Source organism: Amphibalanus amphitrite, unplaced genomic scaffold, assembly GCF_019059575.1.
Source record: "Amphibalanus amphitrite isolate SeventyFive unplaced genomic scaffold, NRLGWU_Aamphi_draft 000592F_arrow, whole genome shotgun sequence".
Lineage (NCBI taxonomy): Eukaryota > Metazoa > Arthropoda > Thecostraca > Balanomorpha > Balanidae > Amphibalanus > Amphibalanus amphitrite.
The window spans coordinates 169819-186962 of record NW_024882086.1 but is presented as its reverse complement, the minus strand read 5'-3'; the positions used below and the strand labels follow the sequence as shown (position 1 = coordinate 186962).

At 49.3% G+C, this 17144-nt stretch overlaps 1 protein-coding gene and 1 long non-coding RNA gene across 7 annotated transcripts in view; one reads left to right on the top strand and one right to left on the bottom strand.

Moving 5' to 3' along the window:
- Positions 1-6208: 6208 nt before the first annotated feature.
- Positions 6209-17144, bottom strand: part of LOC122394449 (alpha-N-acetylgalactosaminidase-like) — a 53383-nt gene continuing 42447 nt past the window's right edge. For 3 of the 6 annotated variants that reach the window (XR_006258867.1, XR_006258868.1, XR_006258866.1), the window contains exons 3-11: positions 12508-12682; positions 11925-12099; positions 11530-11624; positions 11019-11190; positions 10401-10588; positions 7877-8041; positions 7399-7591; positions 7092-7141; positions 6209-6816 (exon numbers count right to left, since the gene is read on the bottom strand). Coding sequence is in view for 3 of the 6 variants with exons in the window: in XM_043391338.1 (XP_043247273.1) it covers positions 7400-7591; positions 7877-8041; positions 10401-10588; positions 11019-11190; positions 11530-11624; positions 11925-12099; positions 12508-12682 (1162 nt within the window). In the remaining 3 variants the exon portion in view is untranslated. The remainder of the gene's footprint in view (positions 6817-7091; positions 7142-7398; positions 7592-7876; positions 8042-10400; positions 10589-11018; positions 11191-11529; positions 11625-11924; positions 12100-12507; positions 12683-17144) is intronic. The other 3 variants (XM_043391338.1, XM_043391339.1, XM_043391337.1) reach the window with 1 other exon arrangement.
- On the top strand, positions 14107-16663 carry LOC122394450. The gene is made up of 3 exons (XR_006258869.1): positions 14107-14332; positions 14848-14960; positions 15809-16663. It is a non-coding gene; the product is annotated as an uncharacterized LOC122394450 (long non-coding RNA).

Here is a 17144-nt window from a genome sequence, read left to right as displayed (position 1 = left end):
CTTCATTATGATAGGTGGCAGAATCATTGATGGCATGACATCGGTATAGGGAAGTGGCGGCAGCAGGAGTGAACGCTGAGAAACAGTGCTAATCCAAATGACGCACAAGTGGGAGGCACAACCGTGACGTGACTTGGACGGCGTCAATGATTTTTGAGAGATCCTTTATACACCACTATTGACCATCATAGGTACTCGCAATACCGTGAAGGTGTGCGGTCAACCGGTAACCTCTGGGCCAATCAGGTCAAGCGCCCGAAAGTCGTTTTTGCGAACTACTGACGAAAATAATCGCAGAGCAAAGGCATTGAACACCGTCGCGTTTTTCGCGCCCAACCCCGTCACGATATAGGCTTTGGACCGGGGAAAGGTCAATCTGAGCGTTGACCTCCGGTCAAGGTTAGGACGTTAGGTCAAATCCGGTCAGGTATGGACCTTGGCGCAAACAGGTCGAGCTGTACATCAGTCGATTCACAGTTCACTTTGAGTTTGTTCGTCCAGTTTCCGGCACGCTATCTCAATGTGATACAATGATGATATCCACTAAACTCCGACGACCTCAAATGACCCAGTGCCCAGTGGCATCATATGCAGAAGCTACGCAGGGCTGCGGAGTCAGATTCGGAGTCGGTCGGTTCTGACCGGAGTCAGAATCGGAGTTGATTTTTGGAAGCCGGAGGCCGGAGCAGGAGTCGGAGTCGGAGTTACCGAAAATTCATCGACTCCGCAGGCCGCAGCTCTGCCAGGTCTGCGGAGTCGGAACTGGAGTCGGTCGCAGTCAACAGTTCTGCCCGGAGTCGGAGTCGGAGTTGGCTTTTGGAAGTCGGAGTCGGAGTCGGAACCGCTGAAAATCCATCGACTGTGCACTGTGCAGCCCTGGTACTTGGTAGGTACTTACCAGTGCAAGTTGCAAGTAAGTTGCAAAAGCCTCTTGCTGTTACACCGAATTATAGGTAGACAGCGATTTCGTTAGATTTTCTTGCACCGTACACCCTGGCCCACTCGAAAATCTCGACGGTATATACTGCCTTGATCTAGACCGTGACAATTTGGGTAGGTAAGTATGTACCTACTATATAGTAGGTACCTACCATCTTATCGAGCCGCTATGCAGAGCTGCCCGAGCTGGTGCAAGAGAAAATGCCCAGTGGCCAGGACCCAGGTAAGAACAAAAAAAAATCTATTCCACCTCTAGATCTAGGATTTTCGGTGCAAATAGCCTCAGGACAATATCGCTTAGACATTTCACATGCATGATCCTGAGGACTCACCTGTGTTGGAGCCGCGGTTGTCGGTTGACCTCCCACCGCGACTTGCCGCGATCATATTTACTTGACCCTTCATTTATCAATTCACTAATTGCAACGCATTTGAAATGATAAATCGTCCCAGTTCACTCAATGGTATTCCGCCGGCGAATCACTGGGCACTCGCTGAACACGCGTCACCGCCAGAAAAAAAAAAACACGACTGGAGCGGTGATGGCACGTTCAACGGATCACAATTCACGAGTCGCAGCACAACCACGTTGACGTGTGGAGCACTGACTTCCACGTCAACACACGCTGGCTAATTAATTAAATCCCATCACCACTCACACACTCTTCCCGACACACATCACACACGTTTGCGTTGCGCTAGCACAATGCAAACACCCGCCGGGCACAGCGAAACTTGAGGAAACTGAGAAAACCCCCGCATCACGCGTGTGCGGTGTGACCTTGAATGGGACATGGGGCAGACAGAGCGCCCTCTAGTGGCCGCACGGGCCCAGATAAGAGCGCCAGCCAATCAGCAACGACGAGAGGTGTCGTCTCTGATTGGATGGCTGTTGACTGGAACGAGCACGTGCGCTGGCTGCCGCAGTTGGGGAGGGAGGGGGGACGGGGGAAAGGCCTCAAGGCAAGACCGAGGGTAGGGCGTGGGTCGCCGAGAGGCTTTCAGCTTTTTTGTTTTGTTTGTTTGTTTTGTTCGGCCCTTTCGATCCAATTAGACCATTTCAGAGCCGGAAGGATGATAGGAATTAGGGGGACTGGGGAGACATTGCCTGGTCTGGGCAGGCACCCTAGTGAGTCACCGGGGCTGAGCCCGTTCCGAAAGACAGGCCGACCAGACCAGCCCCAAGGTACTCACTGCACCCGGCTACGCTACGGGGTGCGCTCCCTCGGGAGCAGCCCGCATGAGATAAAGGTGCCTGTCTAGCCCGGAGTAGGGTTTGCCTCATGGAGGAGAAGGATTTCAGTATCCTGAGGATGGAAGCGACGGATCGCATGGCTTTCAGTTTCAGCACTACGGTACGGCAGTACTTCACCCTTCCCCGTTCCGTTTAGGACACGTCTTTGAAGTGACGCCTCCTCCGTTCCGTAGTTTAGGTACCTACATCCTCAGGATATTGACATTCAAATCCCTCTCCTTCACGCCTCCTGCCTCCACATTCCACCCCCTGTTCCGGGCTGGACGCGGGCAAGTTTATCCCACGCGGATAGCTCGACACCAGGAGCAGGCCCGTAGCCACCCCGGGCTGACGGTTACAGCACTATGTATAGTACTATGTATAGTGCACAACCATAGGCGGCGGAACGATTTGAGACAAGGGGGGAGGGGCACCAGCTCAAGGAGCCAAACCTAGGGTACCCCCAAATCCTGTTTTCTCATCGGATTTAGGCCACTTATTTTTCGTCACAGCCCTGACACGATGATTTTTTTTCTTTTTTTTTACTAAACGAAAATGGCAGAACACCCCCGTATGTGTGGTTAACTTTAACCCTCGCCGGCACAGGCCATTTTGCGTCCTTCGACGGCACAAGGGGGGGGGGGGTGGTACGACCCCCCCCTCGCGCCCGTCACAAGAGGAAGCCGATGATACCCAATTTTAAGGTCCTAGGTCATCGGGTGACCTTCCAGGTCAGGTCAATGACCCGAAAACCGGGAAAATCGGGACCTGTTAGAAAGTCGTAAAGTGTGGCTGCTATGTGGTTTTCCGGGGTGCTGATCACGAATATCGTGCTAGTTTTGATCAGAGATGATGTCTTCAAGCATTTAGACCAGGTCAGGTCAGGTCAGGTCAGGTCAACCGGTAGGGGTTGTAACGGTTATTCGTAATACGTGTCAACCGCCTCTGACAGCTTCGTAACATGTTACGAAGGCACCAAAACTACTTCGTAAATGTTCAAATGGTTGCTAAATTCGAATTCAGCTCCAAAAACTAGCCTAGAAACATGTAAAACTCGAAAAAGTGAACCGAGGTCACCCGAGGTCACCAAAGGTCAATGACCTAACCTGACCTTCAGGTGACCTTGACACCCACCCTAATGTATGGGAGCAACATCAAATCACATGTTTGAACGTTTGAAACCACGAAAAGCTTGCAAACGCGCGGCTAATGCGAGCCGACATACGCTGAATCGCGATTCCGGCCAAACATGGTCTCGGAAAAGAGGTCACAGGTCAAAGGTCATTTGGGTCAGGGTCATGAAATTTTCAGGGTAGGTGTAAAATTGATCAATGCGAGGGTACTGAAAGTTTCGTCGCGATCAGCCGCTTTTTACGCGAGTTATTCGCGAAAAACCTTAGGGGGGTTGCATCAACCCCCCGTGCCGGCGAGGGTTAAGCTGATCCTCAAGTACCTATGTGTTTGTCTCTTCCTTATTCTCGTTTGATAAATTCCGTTAACCCTCGCCCGACGAGGGGGGTTGATGCAACCCCCTAAGGTTTTTCGCAAATAACGTAAAAACGGCGGCGCGTAGCGCCGCAAAATTTGGCATACCCTCTGGGGCAGCATTTTCGCACCTTTCCTGAAAATTTGAAGTCCCAGTCTTTTCAGATCAGGTCACCAGGTCACAAAAACCGGTACAAGGTCAGGGGAAAATTGCTTAGCGGCAACTGAATTCCAAAATTCACTAAAATTGGTAACAAAGATACCACTCGATGCGCACTGACGTCCTGAGTTCACTGGTGCTTTTATTTTTGCTCTATCTTTGCTAGGTAAAAAGTTATAAGCGAAAAACTTTTAACATGTTTAAGCAAAATTTTTGCATTAATACCCCCAAAACCCCCCTAAATATTGACTTAGAGTCACCAAACTTTCCCAGGGGCGAGATCTCCCATGGACCCACCTACCCTGTAAATTTGTCGTTTCTAAGTGCCATAAGGAGCCAATCGCGAGGGGGGTCGTACCAACCCTCTCCCCCCTCGCCGTCCGTGTTATGAAAAAGGCCCTCGCCTGGCGAGGGTTAATCCTACATGTACCTATCAAATTACCAAAAAGCCATTGCAGTACTAATCAGTGGCGAATCCCAGGGGGGAGGTCACATGGGTCATGACTTTGGGCCTGGGGTCACCACATGCCTGCCAGGAGCACCACAGGCCTGACAGCCGACAGGGGCACCACAGGCCCGCCAGGGGTACCACAGGCCTAGCAGGGGCACCACGGGCCTGTCAGTGGCACCACAGGCCTGTCAGGAGCACCATCGGCCTAGCAAAAGTACTACAGGTCTTCCAGGGGCACCACAGACCTGCCAGGGGCACCAGAGGCCTGCCAGGGGTACTATCGGCTTCGCAGGGGAACCACCAGCCTCGCAAGGGCACCATGGGCCTGTCAAGGGCACCACAAGTCTGTCGTTGGCACTTTAGGATTGTTAGGGGCACCACAAACCTGTCAAGGGCACCTGCGTTCTAACAGGGGCACCACAGGCTCGCCAGGGGCACCACAGACCTGCCAAGGCCCAGGGACACCACAGGCCTAGCAAGGACACCACAGGCCTGTCAGGGGCACCACGGGCCTGTCAGGGCCCATGGGCACCTAAGTCATGTGCAGGGCCCACCGTGGGCTTGTCAGGGGGCAGGGTAGGTCGGTACCACAGTCTATCCAGGGGCACCAGCGGCCTATCAGGGGCACCAGTCATCACACGACTAACCAAAAATAAAGAAAATAGGAAACTGAAAATAGGGCACCACCAAAATTAAGTGGCCGCAATCCGTTGAGGTTTTAATTTTGGGTATAGGTAGGGGCACCACGTTTCGATTCATGACCCTCCCCTTGGAGTTTTCCCGAATCCGCTCCTGGTACTAATACATCAAATTTAAGGGGGGCACCTTGCTATTGGTGCCCCCCTTGCAGAATTCAAGGGGGCACGGTGCCCCGGTGCCCCCCCCCCGTTCCGCCGCCTATGTGCACAACACTATGTATAGTGCTGTAACCGTCAGGGGGTGGCGCCTGGGTGACCTGTCCACGTGATGGCTCTGCCCCGAGGCCCGATGGGTCATCACTCACTAGGAAGCCCGCCCAGCCCAATGTCTCTCCCTAATTCCTATCATCCTGCCGGCTCTGAAATGGTCTCGTCAGACGAAAAGGGGCCAACCCAGCAAAACAAGAAACAAGTTCAATGCATCGCCGGCCGCCGCTCATGCAGATGCTACCTTGTGTGTACGTGAAAAGTAAGATCCTGACTTGATGTTGTGTCCCGGTCAATGGTCACCTAGGTAATTCGCAGTACGAGCTTTGAGTGTGATCTATCCAGCTGCTTAGATCCATGTAATGGCAATGCACGTGTAAACTGAGACCCTCACACTGAGTTATGTCCCAACGACCCGTATAAGAGTGCAACATCCACCTAAGCGGTCTATAACTGCCGGCAAACTTAGCGCAATCGCCGTTGTCAAGCGCAGTAGGCGGCAGTAACATTCCAATCGTGATACATCACAATGCATCACGCTCACACGTTGGGACCCCGGAGGCTGGCCCGTTGGCTTGATGAACCGCTTCTCTTTGAGTCCTTTACAACCGATGTGATCCCGATCGTAGCTCGTTGAATAGCAGTCCATACGTCACTTCACATGAATTGTTCGTAATCGAGCCCGATCAATGACCTGCGTTCATAGGTCTGCCTCCCACCACCTACGTTGCCGGATATTTTAACAGGTGTGGCCTTCCCAATTTACGAGTGCAAATTTACAGTGTTGAGGTGCAGTATAGACCGGCCCAGTACAGTTCATTGTTCCAAGACGATACATTCTTCTTCATATGCAGCGTACGGTAATGATGTTAGCTTAACACCCTATAGCCGAAGCGCAGAGCCATATATAGCAATGTGGTGGGTTTACTTTGTAGTGGATGTCATAGAGATCGTCTGTGACAGTACAAATACCAATTCACTATGCTAACTGCCTGATCATTGAACGTATACCGTTCGTCCAGAGCCCTCACGGATGTGTCAGCCACTAGTGTATTGCTAAGCCACGACACAGTACACAACAGCCTGCCTGTCCAGCGCTAGCTCACACGGGTCAACAGTCGACAAAGATACCGGAATGTTGGTACAATTCCACTCAACACACGTGATAAAGTTCACCAACGCATGCTCACGTGCTATCAGCAATGGAATGAGCAATGTAATCTCCAGATCTGAATTCAACCTACAAAAGCGTCACATCAATTCATATCCCCTCCCGTATAAAAGACTATCCGCAGCATTTCACATTCACACCGCGTCAAAACACTATCTGAATACGTGCAAGGCACCGCTCACATCACGCAATGGAGAATCGAACAATGATAAAGTAGACGATGCACATGAATGACGGCATGGCAGCCTGCAGCTCCGCCCTCCGGGAGACCGGACAAGCCCCGCGAGGCAGCACCAACTATCAGTCTCCAGTGCGCTCTGCCGACTCAGTCCGGCGGGCCGGAGGACGCCACACACAGGCGGGGGTCGGCCTCGTGCTAAGGCACGAACCGCTCTCACGGCTGGTAGACAGCAAGGATCGGCAGACAGCGCGGGTCGACAGACAGCTCGGCGACGGGACCGTAGCCGAGGTCTGAAACGGACAGAGAGGAGGCGCGGGTTAGCTGGGGCGCCAATGGCGAATCCAAATACCTAGGAATGTAATAGGAATCTTGGGAATGTAATAAATATACGGTAAGAAAATTGATGTCATTGTATCAATTAAAGTGATCAAGACAATGTCCTTACATTAGAAGGCATTGACATCGACTAAACCTTATTACACATTTTTCACGCAGCATTTTGGACCACGTTAACTACTGTGCAAATGCATTGCAAGTGACCCCACGATCTAATGTATTCAATTACCTCGACACGGAGAGCGCTAGCACCTCATAATCTCTTCTTGCGTTCAAAATCTGATAGCAGAGAACAAAACCATTAGATACCGGGCGAGAAACATAACGTGCGTCAGGGCAACGAAATCCCGCCAGAAACTTCTTCAGCTTCGGTACGCACACGAGTGTTTTTTAAATTTCAACTGACCATGCTAGTAAACTACAAAGCACAAAATACAAAACACAAAATATCTGCCGGTTTTATCACCACCCCACCCCCCACACGACTACCAATCCCACCCATCCCTCTCCGATCTCTCCCCTCCGCCCCCTCTCACCTCAGAAGAACCTGGGGCGAGTTGTCGTGAAGAAGGGCCGTCCGCCTCTCTGGAGTTGCTGCTGCGGCGGCCGGCCGAACGCGCGCGCCGGTACCGCGCTGCAGCGCACCAGTACCACACCAGACGGGTTGACGTCCACCTTCAGACGGTCGGCCGGGTACAGCACGCCGTACGACTGGCCGGCAAACACGTCCTACAAAGGGGGAATAGCGCACGTCAGAGGGGTCGGTACAGCACGCCGTACGACTGGCCGGCAAACACGTCCTACGGAGGGGAAATGTGATGTCAGAGGGGGTCGGTACAAAATGCCGTGCGACTGGGCCGGCGGCCCGTCAAACACGTTCTACAGAGGGGCGGGGGGATATGACATGTTAGAGGGGTCTCTCTCTCTCTCTCTCTCTCTCTCTCTCTCTCTCTCTCTCTCTCTCTCTCTCTCTCTCTCTCTCTCTCTCTCTCTCTCTCTCTTCCCCGTCCTCACCTCTGTCCTGTATCCGGCGGCGTTCAGCATACCCAGCTCGTGTATGGTGACCGACACTTGGCTCGGAGTGCCGTCCACACGCCGGTTGAAGAACACAATGGCGTACGAGTAGTACTCGCCCACCACCGGGGTGATCGGACGCGCCCAGATCTCAATACCCTTGTCCTGGGGGAGAGGGCGGTAGGTGTTACTCGGGATGTGGTAGAAGGGCTTGTAGAGGTGACGGCCTGTTGCCAGAACTAGAGCAACTAACATCTGTCAGTGAATCAGTGTCCTGATTTTCGTGAATTTGGGTGGAAACCCACACCTAACAGATTCTCTTTGTGACGTCCCGGAAAGCCAAACGACGTCCCTGACAGATAAAAGTCGAGAGGGATATCGAACACCAAAAGCAAACTAACAAAAAGAAATATCACCTCTGTAACCTAAAAACACGGCTATGCAAAATGACAATAAATATATCCTAAGTCCTCACAAACCCACTCTTACACTCAACTCCCCTTTCCTGGCCAACTGCCGCAACAGTAAACAACGCGGCTTTATTTTATTTTTGTTTTCTGTGCGTCAGATATGAATAAGTTTTTTCCTTTACCATGTGAAGGTAATGCTGCCATATAAAGGAGAAAAGATGTCGGAATAGAGGGATCTGAGGACGTCGTTTTCCACTTTTCAGTTATAGTAACTGTGCAGTGTATAGATGAAAATTAATCATGCGAATATATTACTTGGACATTTATCTATAAGCACGCAACATACTTTTTGTATCAAATTACTGTAACATATTTAATTATTTTTTCCCCTCAGAAGGTCACAGTAACGGGTTAGCGCTGCCCCTTGAACATGCCCTTCAAAAGTAGTTAATTTTGCATATGTTGATAGTGGTTGGGGAAAAGGTTTAATGTTTATCTGTTTGAATTAAAATAAAGTTACCGAATTTCAACAGTATTAATTCAAGTATGTCGTCCTTGGCTTAAAAATACACGCAATGTTGGGGACGTCGATTGACCTTGTTATTCCCATTTAATCGACGTCGGTACAAAACTGAAAAGTGCACAATGATTTCACATTTTTTCCAGCCAAGAAAAATTCAGCGTCCACCTTGGAATTTTCTTAAAGGTAGACTGCCACCTTTTTTCCACAAAACGGTTTTCACTAGAGCTGAGCCACCTATGTCCCAGACTGAAGTCGGTTTTCCGAAATTCGAACCCGTTTGCGAGAAATCGGAGACCAAAGTTCAGTTTGATGCCATTTTTTAGTCCAAGAAAACCGACATCTCTACTGTTTATCGATAACTTTAAAACACGAATTTTCTTATCTTTTGGTAAATATATGTCAAAACTTTGATTGTTTCGGGATCAGAGAAGAATTTTGAAGTGTCAAAATAAAAGTTAAACTTATATATTCAGTAGTTCATTTTTTCCAAAAAAGTGTGGGAAATGGGGTTTAACATGGGCCAGACCCATTTCAAATGAGCCATGATTTTTAAAAATGTTTTACGAACTTAAATGCAAAATAAATTAAACATGGCCAATTTCTTATGAAATCATATATAAGTAAATCATAAAATACCTTACTTTTTCAAATAAAATGTAATAATCTTATGACCTTGAAGTCTAGTGATGTGTAAACATTGTCGCTAGACATTAACCGATTGATAATTGTATGATAATCGACATTTTTTTCGCGATTCACGTGATGATACTTTGTCATGTGAATTCTAAAATTTTGTTTTGTCCAGGGAATAAATCATAGGCCGATCTGAGAAAACTTTTTGAAGGTGGCAGTCTTCCTTTAACTGAATTTCATAACAGGAAGCTATGGAAATTAATTTTCCGAGCTGTTTTCCACCTCTTTGTTTGGACGTCTGTTTTTTTACATCAGTCCTCTTGCTCGATATGATATCCCTCTTATGACGTCAATATTTAGTGATAGCCGCTGGCTCTTGGGCTGATTTTTGTTGAAGCATATTTGTTGTTGACTGTTGTGTACGATCATGGACAAGAACTAGACATCTTCAAAGTGTTGTTTTGGTGTTTGTGGTGAATGCTTGAATTTTGTATTTTACTAGGGGCAAACTGGCATTACTTTGTGTCTATATATGATCATTTGAGGTGCCTTGAGGTGGTATTAGTCAATATTGCCAGTGAAAATCGCTAATTTTAAGAGATTTAGGTAAGGGCTTCAGTGGCTTAGGCTCCGCACCGATATCGACGTCCTTTTGAAATAGCGACGTCCTCGCGGCTTCAATCACACTCTCCGAAAAATCAATTTCAGGACACTGCAGTGAATGCTGATTTACAATGACAAACATCTGATATCACCCCATGACATGAAGAATCAATAACTTAACATGACTAAAAACGATTCTTTTTTATCTCGAAGCTGATACTGGGAGGCTAGTCTCGACCACACCTCACCAGTCAGATTTAAGAAGCTTTGCGCCAGTTTCTCACCACCATCGCTAGCCAGCCAGTCCCAGCTAAACCTCCTCCCCGTCTCAGCGCCGGCAGCGGCAGTGACCCACCTTGAAGATGCGCTTGCCCTGGATGCCGAGCGGGTCCTGGCTAATGGCGATGGCGGCGCGGTTCTGCAGAATGGCCCGGTACTCGGGTCCGATGGTGCGCAGGTCGACGGAGCTGAGCAGCGGCGACGCCATCACCACCCAGAGCGCCATCTGCGCCTTACTCTGCTCGTAGCTGAGACCGAAGTTACCTGCCAGGGAGCGCACGGGGGCGGTCAGCGAGTCGACAAGCGAGAGACAGTAATGTGGCTAGGACCTGAACTGAAATACCAAGTCTCCATAAGTGAGAAAAGCTTAAACCAAATCCATTTCACTACACTATAGCTATACCTATTCTTGACAAGCATGATCGGCAGTCATTAGCCAAATTGACTGCTGCAGTAGAACCTCTACAAACACCAACAGCAAAAAGCTCTGCACTTGACGTCACTAGACACTTCGCAATAAACATCTCTGACTTCTGGCAATAGCCGCAATTAATGTCCTCCTTCCCTAGCCCTCTCCCTCCCTTCCTCCCGCAGTCACCCACCAATGATGAGCATATACGGGTCGTTCCAGTGTCCCTGCCCCTCACCCAACCCTCCCATCCCTCCCTATCATCCTCCCCTCGCGACCACCCACCGATGATGAGCATGTCGGGGTCGTTCCAGTGTCCGGGCCCGGCCAGCGGGATCAGGACGTCCTGATTGTCACCGTAGTAGTCGATGATGGTCGTCACCGACGCCCACGAGTCCTGGATGTCGTCGTAGTTCCGCCACAGGTTGCAGTGCTTGGCGATCGACGCGTAGTCGGGCTGTGAAGAGGGGGTGTGAGGGATGTCAGTGGTTAGAGCGGCAGTTAGGGGAAAGGACGACGTTGGACCACCTCGAAACAGTGTGACACTGGCAAAGGACAAGTCAGGCTTGTCACAACGCGGCAACATGATGGCATATAACAAGCAGCCATTGTAACAATCAAGTGGTACATGATATTTACTTAAACATCAAGTCCAGTGGTTAAAAAACCATACAAAACCTCAGCGCGATGGTATTCTCTCCTGACAACACTATGACTATTGACCTTTGACGGAAACTGATCGAGGCCCTGGCATTGACTCCTGTTCACATGACAGTTTCACCGCGATTTTTCATACCGTCATTCCGCTGAAGATCTGGTACACGGGCCAGGAGCACGAGTAGACCATCTGGCGACCGGTCTGGTTCAGGTGGAACCCAAACTCTGGGTATCCTGTCAGAGGAAACAGGGGCACCACGGTCATCAGACGGTTCTCAATTCTCCAACCGGCGACATATCAATTACGTACGGCTGGTAAAAGTAAAATTATTAAAAATAAGCATTAAATGAAATATAAAATGGTGATTTAAATAACGTACGATCTTCTTATCGTACTTCTCTCTGTATCAGGCGGTGAATCTTATTTGACCCGAAAATGGCATTCTTAACATGCAGTTCTACGCAGCACCGAAGATCGAGGCGCGGTTCGCTCCCCACATCAATAACCTCCCACGCAGCATATCAGGAGCTCACCCTTATCCATATCCTTAGGGTGGGCGTAGCAGCCGTCGAACTTGACGAAGTCGACGTTCCACTCGGCGAACGTCTGCGCGTCCGTCTGCAGGTGTCCCAGGCTGCCCGGGTAGCCGGCGCACGTGTAGTTGCCGTAGTCGCCGTAAATGCCCAGCTTTAGACCCTTGGAGTGAACCTGGCAGAGGGAGCAGAAGGGATGTGCCATCACTCGGGTCCAAAGGTGTGGATATTGGTTATTATTATTATTATTATTGTTTATGGGTTAGAGACGTGAGCTCGGGCTGCAAGAAACTGAATATGTCTTCCTTTGGCACCATACCGACCACGTCAACTGTAATTTCTCCATGATAAAATTCTGAAATGATAATCTACGTAAAATCGGTTTCACAAATTGTAATGATAAATGCAATGACAAGTCGCCAGAATGACACATTCATCCTACGAGGATCTGGCCTGAGTGGCAAACACCTTCAGCTTGGACTATGGAATCTTTACGTTTGATAAAACGATAGAAGGTGAGACCGGTAACCAGCCTACCATCATCCTCTACCAGCGCCTCTTGCTCCCTGTTCATCACACTCACATAGTCGGCGATCGCCTTGATGCCGCTGGGGAAGCGCTCGGGGTCGGCACGCAGTCGGCCGTCGTCGCCCCGGGTGCGGGACGACCAGCAGTCGTCGATGTTGATGTACTCGTAGCCGGCAGCCAGGTAGCCGTCAGCCACCAGACGGTCGGCCATCTCAAAGAACAGGTTCTCACTGCGGGTGAGGTGAGAGGCGGCGGTGGGTGAGAGAGTGACGGTTAGAGGGAGCGAGCAGTACAGTTGAATATTCGCGAAAAACAGACCTCTGTTTACTCGTGGTATATAGAGGTCCTTAACTGATGTGTTTGAAGATTATTGCTTCTTACGCGAAGAAAGTACAAGACGAAATATTTGGCAAAAGAGAGGAACAACTTGACTTACGATGTCTCAAAATTCTCTGATATTTCTAGATCTCGACGAGGGTGGTGTGGGCCTCACACTACGTTGTAGCCCGCACGGGCTCTGACTTCGAAAATCTATCCAACCAAAGCGATGAGAACAAATGTCTTCAAAATGATACGGACAGAACTATGGATGGAAGCGATTCAGGTCATATGGGGCCAAAGTGCCCAAGTGCAACTCTGTCTAAACACGGTCGTAACGAACGTTGCTGAAATGTGTTTGCTAATTTTGAACAAAAACAACTTGTTATAATAGAAATGCTTCCTGGTGCACAGAAAGGAGTTTTATGTGACGTCCAATAGAAGCTGGCTCCTTTTATGCCCGGTTAGCATCCGTTACGTGCATCGCTCTGCACTTCTGCATCCTTTCATTTCCGACTCCTTGCCGCCTATTTGCTGGACCATTTTATGACATTGAAACCGAGCAAAATGTAAACGTCGTTTGACCTTTTCATTTGAATGTCAATGAAACTGACAATAGCTAATTGCAGTCTTCACAAGTATGAACAATGGCATCAGATGCTTGATACTTGGTGGCACGTCTTTTTCAGCATTTGTAATTTCACATCAATATTCTGTTTGAGATTTAACCCGGCAGCCGCTGGGCCTCCGCGCCACCCGCCGGCCGCTGGGGGGAGGGGTGAGTGGGCAACTAATTGCCCCCTTACTCCTCCGACGATATCGTCGTGATGCGAAGAAATATAGCCGCGAAACTTTGCACACATATTCATGAAAAGCTAGCCAAAGTCGTGTCCAAATTTAGAGCCGATCCCATTTGAAATGACGTCACAATGACGTCAGCAGTCCAATTATATATTTGCGTCTCTTAGTTTCCTCACGATGTAGGTATCCAATATATGAGACCGAATATAAAGGACCGATCACTGGTCAGGAACTAGTCTAAAGTGTACTTGGATGTGTCAGGATGACAGCTGGTGCTGTTTAGTTCATTTACCGTTGAGTTTCACGCTCAGTGACATCAGAAGCTATCCATATTAACCCTCGCCCGCACATGGGGGGGGTTGCCCCCCCCCCAGGTAGTCTTTCTGCTCTGCACTTAAAGGAAGACTGCCACCTTCAAAAAGTTTTCTCAGATTGGCCCATGATTTTTTCCCTGGATAAAACGAAATTTTAGAATTCACCTGGCAGGCTATCATCACGTGAATCGCGTAAAAAAAATTATCGATTATCATAAATTATCAATCGGCTAATGTCTAGCGACAATGTTGACACATCACTAGACTTCAAGGTCATAAGATATGGAAGCGGGTTTTGTCGCCATAAACGGCGCGCATGTTACAATTGAAATATACAATGATCCTTGCTTTGGTTATGTATGTCCTGTTTACGCTTTTTGAATTGCCTGTTTTAATGAGTTATGTTATCTATATCTTAAAATATTCCAATTCTGATTCATCTGATAGGTATATATATGCATGTATTTTGGCATGTGATATTAAAAGCTAGACTATTTCCAGGTTTATATGAATAGTGATAGACTAAGTTGAGACAAAGGCTATTTGAATAACAAATACCTATGGTATTGGAAAATTGTCATGAATCTGATAGTGTTTCCATTCCAGCACCAATTTCCCAGTCTTCAAAGTGTGGCAGGGAGCTCAATCCGTGACAAGATGTTTGGGACAGGCAAAACATTGCCCAAAGCGGAATACCGAGACCTGGGCAAACCAATTCCTTTCATAAGGGCCCCTCATGAATATGATGAAAATGATATAATGATGAAGTGCATCATTTAATAAGTATGAGAAGCGAAACGAATCAATGCTGTGACAAGCTTTCAACTTCTGCCCCAGATTTCCTTGCTTCTGCCCCAAAATTCCTCAAACCTGCCACAACCTGTGGTGTGTGCCCCGACAACATATTGTCAAGACCTGCCACGTTTTGCAGACTGGCCCATTTCTGTATGCCTACCTTCCAGGTGAAGATACCTGGTGAGCGAGGGAGAGGACGAGGACGGGTGAGGAGAGGAGGTGGTCGAGGGGCAAGAAGAATTCTCAACTTTTCACCCACCGCCCAGCCCGAGCCCCAAAGGTAAATAACTGAATGTTTCTTACGATGTGATGTGAAAGCATGAAACAATTGTTAATATTTATTTAATTGCCATGTGTGGCCTAGCCTTTATCTAGGTTGCTAGCCAATATATACTTTAAAGTGATTATTGCAATTAAAATTATCATGTACCTACCTTGAAAAGTCAGGTACACTACAAGCAGAAATAATACAACCTAATCTAACCTTAGGTACCTAACCTTACCTAATGTAAGATAATCTCACCTGACTCATTGTGTGGTTTGGTGGAAGTTATAAATGTTTTGTGAAAAAAATATGGTTAGTACACAAAACATTTCTAAGGATGTGTTCTTTCTAATCATGTTTTAATTTTGTGAGTCTCTTCATTTTCTAAAGAGTGCAAAAGGAGGTATTCAACTCTGCTCATGATAATTCAAAAGGAATTCTTAAATACAATGCACCAATAAATCACTGATTTTCACTTTGTGGTTCATCAGAAAACACATTCAACATCATTGTCTTTCTATAATGAAAGATGGCACTAAAACATGAACCACTTTTCCTTCAGAAAAGTGGTGCTAGGTGAACTTGATACAGGTGAACTTATTACTTAGGACACATGGTACAAGTCTTGATCTTATAGGGGAGGCGGCTCGGGTTGGAGATACACGTACACTGGTTATTAGGGAGACCATTAGGTACCGTTAATGATTTTACATTGCTGTGCGATACGAGGTTGTAGTGAATAGTGATGTTGCGTCATTTGTGGACTTCCCTCCTGCGAGTTGTCTGGTCCTAGGATTTCATGCACATCTTCCTTCACTTCAAACTGGGATTTACCGGTGACGTGTTTTCTCTGTGTGCGTCAGGTGTACCAGTGGAAGCTCCTGCACCACGTCTTTAAGGACCACCTTGTGATGCTGAACCCGGTGCACCTTTCCCTACAAGTGCACCGTCTGTACGGCCACATTCGCATATGTATACAAACAGTTCGAGAATGACGTCTACAGCTCTCACTCTGTCGTCGCCAAGAAGATTATGGAGTCGTTTGGCCGTAGGAAGGCAGCTGCGGCGGCGGCCGCCACCGGACAGCCCATCAAAATCAACAACGAGATCACAATTCACAATCATCCCTCACACGGGCTCGGGCAGTGCGGCAAAGGGCTCGTCTCAGGCCAGCTCGACGCCGGTGAAGCGGCGGCGACCGGAGTCGGCGCCGGCTCCCGTGGAGCGTGAGTGCGAGCTGTGCGAGCATCGCGCGCTGCCGTGGTGCAGCCGCGGCCGCTGACGGAGCACTACCTAGTACCTGCGCCTGCACCAGGGCCGGCCAGAGCTCGAGTTCACGCCGCTGATGCGCGACCCCAAGTGCGCAACCTTCGTCACAGAGGAGATCTGCGAGCAGCTGCGCCGGCGCGCCGCCGCCGAGGACTCCGACAGTGGGGTCGAGGTGGAGGTGAGCGACGCGAAGGACGGCGCGGCCGGCGGCGCCCCGTCCGCCTCCGGTGGCAGCGCGCTCAGCAAGCTCAACGAGGAGACTCACGCCTATTGCCGCGGCGCGGCCCCGCCGGCTGGTGACCGTCCGGAAACCCAAGCCGTTCATGGGTGACTGAGTGAAACGAATGGACGTGCGTGTGCGTTTTTGTTCTGTGTATGCGTGCGTTTGGAAATGGCGTCTCTGTGTGCGTGCTTGTTTTGTAGAAGCGCTAGCGGTGCCGACGGACCCAGCGATGGCGCGGAGGGCTTTGATGTACCGTGTGTCTTTGATGTTGATGCATTCCCGTGTTTTGTTGGTCGCGCGCCCAGCAGCACCGTGTACATAGCCGGGGGCGTTCCTGCTCGACGCCACGTTCTGTTCGTTGTATCTCAGTGCCAGCTTTTTGCTCAAAGTCCCGCTCGTGGAACACGCGACTCGCTCGATTCAAATAATAAATATACACTGTATTCTCTAACAACCTGATATTCTCTGAACAACTCTCTCCTCTCTCTCTCCTCTCTCCATATAAAAAATACGGCCACGGTGAGTAGGTGCCGGCCGGCGGTAACTGCCTCCGGACGGTTCTCAGTTGATATGTGACAACAGTTAGGAATGTAACACCGCCATAGTACCCTCCATCACTGCCGGGCGCGGCGGTCCCCGCACACAGGACCGGCGGGGGGGGGGGGGGGGTAGCGACCGCCGCCGGCTGCTGGCCGCCCATCAGCTGC